This window comes from Takifugu rubripes, chromosome 5 (assembly GCF_901000725.2).
Source record: "Takifugu rubripes chromosome 5, fTakRub1.2, whole genome shotgun sequence".
Classification (NCBI taxonomy): Eukaryota; Metazoa; Chordata; class Actinopteri; order Tetraodontiformes; family Tetraodontidae; genus Takifugu; species Takifugu rubripes.
In genome coordinates, this window is record NC_042289.1 from 8351905 (window position 1) to 8355160 (window position 3256).

At 50.8% G+C, this 3256-nt stretch overlaps 1 protein-coding gene across 1 annotated transcript; it reads left to right on the forward strand.

The window, feature by feature from the left end:
• The first annotated feature begins 806 nt into the window (after positions 1–806).
• On the forward strand, positions 807–2566 carry sox8 (DNA-binding transcription factor Sox8). Its single transcript, NM_001078644.1, is given in 3 exon segments — positions 807–1222; positions 1460–1695; positions 1830–2566. Coding segments are annotated over 3 exon segments (1389 nt in total).
• Positions 2567–3256: the final 690 nt, after the last annotated feature.

Below are 3256 nucleotides of genomic sequence, written 5' to 3' on the forward strand. Positions count from 1 at the left end.
ATACATTGGAAAAACATGTTTTTTTTATTGATGCCTCATTTTATGATTCCAGTAAAAGGAGGGTTTCAGGTTCCACTAAAATAACCATTAGGTTCTAGAAGTAAAATCATTTTATTTGAATCTGGTAGAAAATCTAATTTAGATTCCCCTGATTTTAGCACCATAAACTTGCAGAAATGTTTATGATTTCAAACCATTTGTGTAATTTATTTAATCATAAACAGTTAATATCCCCTCCGTTATTTCCTTAAGAAATAGAGTCCTCAACAACAACCTTGAGCCAATAATCATTTGTTTTATTCATCACTGTTTGAAGTCGGAACATTCTGAACATCCACGAGTTCTTTTGGCTGCTAAAACATTTTAAGCAAACGCGGCAGCAAATGTGTTTGTCACAACTGTAATGTCACCAGTGGGGAAAAACGAGACGAGGATAATTATGATAATGAAGCTCACATATAAGCCCGAACCAATGAGAGGGAAGTGGCGATTTGCTCCCATCCAATCGGAGGCGGAGGGTGGAGGAAGAGTTTGAAAACTCGAGCTCAAGTTGCCGTAACGCGCAGCTCTTCGGTTCATATTGAGACCGGCAACATTCTGCGCTGCATCTCCCAGGACCGTGAAGACAAGACGAAAAACACCCCCAAACAATCGAGGAAATAGGAAACTCTGGACTTGTGCTGAAAGTGGTGAAGGGATTAACCGTGACGCGCCGTGCGTAAAAGACGCACCGAGCTCGCCGTTGCGCTCCTTTTTTTTTTTTCTTCCAAATTAAAGATTATATTTCCGGATTCTTAAAGTATATAATGTTGAAAATGACAGAGGAGCATGACAAGTGTGTCAACGATCAGCCCTGCAGCCCGTCCGGCACCAACAGCTCCATGTCCCAGGACGAATCCGACTCCGACGCTCCGTCCTCTCCGACGGGCTCCGACGGTCAGGGGTCGCTGCTCACTAGCTTGGGAAGGAAAGTGGATTCCGAGGATGACGAGCGGTTCCCGGCTTGCATCCGTGACGCCGTCTCTCAGGTCCTGAAGGGTTACGACTGGTCCCTGGTGCCGATGCCCGTGAGGGGGAACGGATCTCTGAAGAATAAACCTCACGTCAAGAGACCCATGAACGCGTTCATGGTTTGGGCGCAGGCGGCCCGCAGGAAGCTGGCGGATCAGTACCCGCACTTGCACAACGCCGAACTGAGCAAGACGCTGGGGAAACTGTGGCGGTGAGGAAATACATTCATTTTATGAAGTTACAGTATAATTATAAATGATATTTAATCTGGTTGTTTTTAGGAATCATAGCTTCATAAACCTGGTTAAGTCCAACCGTTTAGACAATTAAATGTAGAAAAAATCACCTCGAAACACCTCGAAATCTTTGGACATAAAGGAAAATGTTCTGGAAGTTTTTGGTTTTTTTGTAAATGAGGATTTGTGTTTCATAAATGTTCCCCTGACAGTTTGCTCTCGGAGAGCGAGAAGAGGCCGTTCGTCGATGAGGCGGAGAGGCTTCGCATTCAGCACAAGAAAGATCACCCGGACTACAAGTACCAGCCTCGGCGACGGAAGAATGCAAAGCCGGGCCAGAGCGACTCGGACTCCGGGGCAGAACTCGCCCACCACATGTATAAAGCTGAGCCGGGCATGGGAGGACTGGCAGGGTTAACTGATGCTCACCACCACGCTGAACACGCAGGTCGGTCTTTGAATTACATAAATACGCCGTAAACAAAATGAATGTGTGGTTTATGCCACTGGGAATTGTTGATTAGAAGCATTTTACGCCCCAGCATTTAATCGCTTGTTAAATTGCTCTTCTTTTTGTTACAGGGCAGCCCCACGGCCCCCCCACACCTCCCACGACCCCTAAAACGGACCTTCACCACGGCATGAAGCAGGATCTGAAACACGAAGGTCGCCGCCTTGTCGACAGCGGCAGGCAGAACATCGACTTCAGTAACGTGGACATCTCCGAGCTCAGCACCGACGTCATCAGCAACATGGAGACCTTTGACGTGCACGAGTTCGACCAGTACCTCCCGCTTAACGGCCACACTTCGAGCTCCTCCGGCCTGCCTTCAGACCAGCCTCCGGCACCCGTTGGTTCTTACGCCTCCTCTTACGGCCACGCAGGCATCAACGGTTCGGCGTGGAGCCGCAAGGGCGCAATGTCCTCGTCCTCCCCTTCATCTGGAGAGGTGGGCCAGCACCGGCTCCAGATCAAAACGGAGCAGCTGAGCCCGAGCCACTACAGCGAGCACTCTCACAGGTCCCCGCCTCACTCCGACTACGGCTCCTACAGCAGTCCGGCCTGCGTGACCTCTGCCACGTCAGCCGCCTCGGTGCCGTTCTCGGGCTCCCAGTGTGACTATTCTGACATCCAGAGCACCAACTATTACAACCCCTACTCCAGCTACTCCTCCGGCCTCTACCAGTACCCTTACTTCCACTCCTCCAGGAGACCCTACGGCAGCCCCATCCTCAACAGCCTGTCCATGGCTCCTGCTCACAGCCCCACCGGCTCCGGCTGGGACCAGCCTGTCTACACCACCCTGTCCCGGCCTTAAGGGGACGCTTTCCCAGAGCCTCTTTCGGGACCATGCAGAGTGGCGAAAGGAGTGAGGCACAGGTGGGGGAGGGGGGGAAATGCGACGGGGGTAGGACACTACCTGTGACCATCTGAACAGAAAAGAGAGAAAAGAAAAAGTGCCTGCTGATTTTATACAAATCTATATACGCTTACGATGAAAACGCACGTGTACCGACTCTCTGAACACAGTCCGCTTGTGCTGTCGGTGAGCCAAACTCCTCCGTGAGGAAGCGTCACCCACGCCCACGTCCTGTACATCTCGCCGCCTTTCCAGTCGAGACTCGAGGCAACCCGAGAAACACTCCGGCACCACTCTGCCGCCAAGCAGATGGAGACGGGACCAATTATCCGAATCTGCAGTGAAATGTGCGCGAACGACGGGAGCCGCGCGCCATCGCGTTCGACCATTCGCCGTCTTAACGAAGCGGCTCACATGAATCTTATCGTGTCATTTTGGCATCAAAGTCTTATCTGTATTTAAGTTTACGCATTATTGGTTTCTTAATTCTGTTTAACTAGCTGAACGCGTAATGTGGGTTTGGTTTATTTACGGTACTGTTTGCTTAATAGTGACCACAAGACGGAACCGGACGGATGCGTCGTGGTTCCGCTCAAGGCGGGTGTTCTGTTACGTCTCCATTCCAGGCGGACAGAGCCGGACCCACAG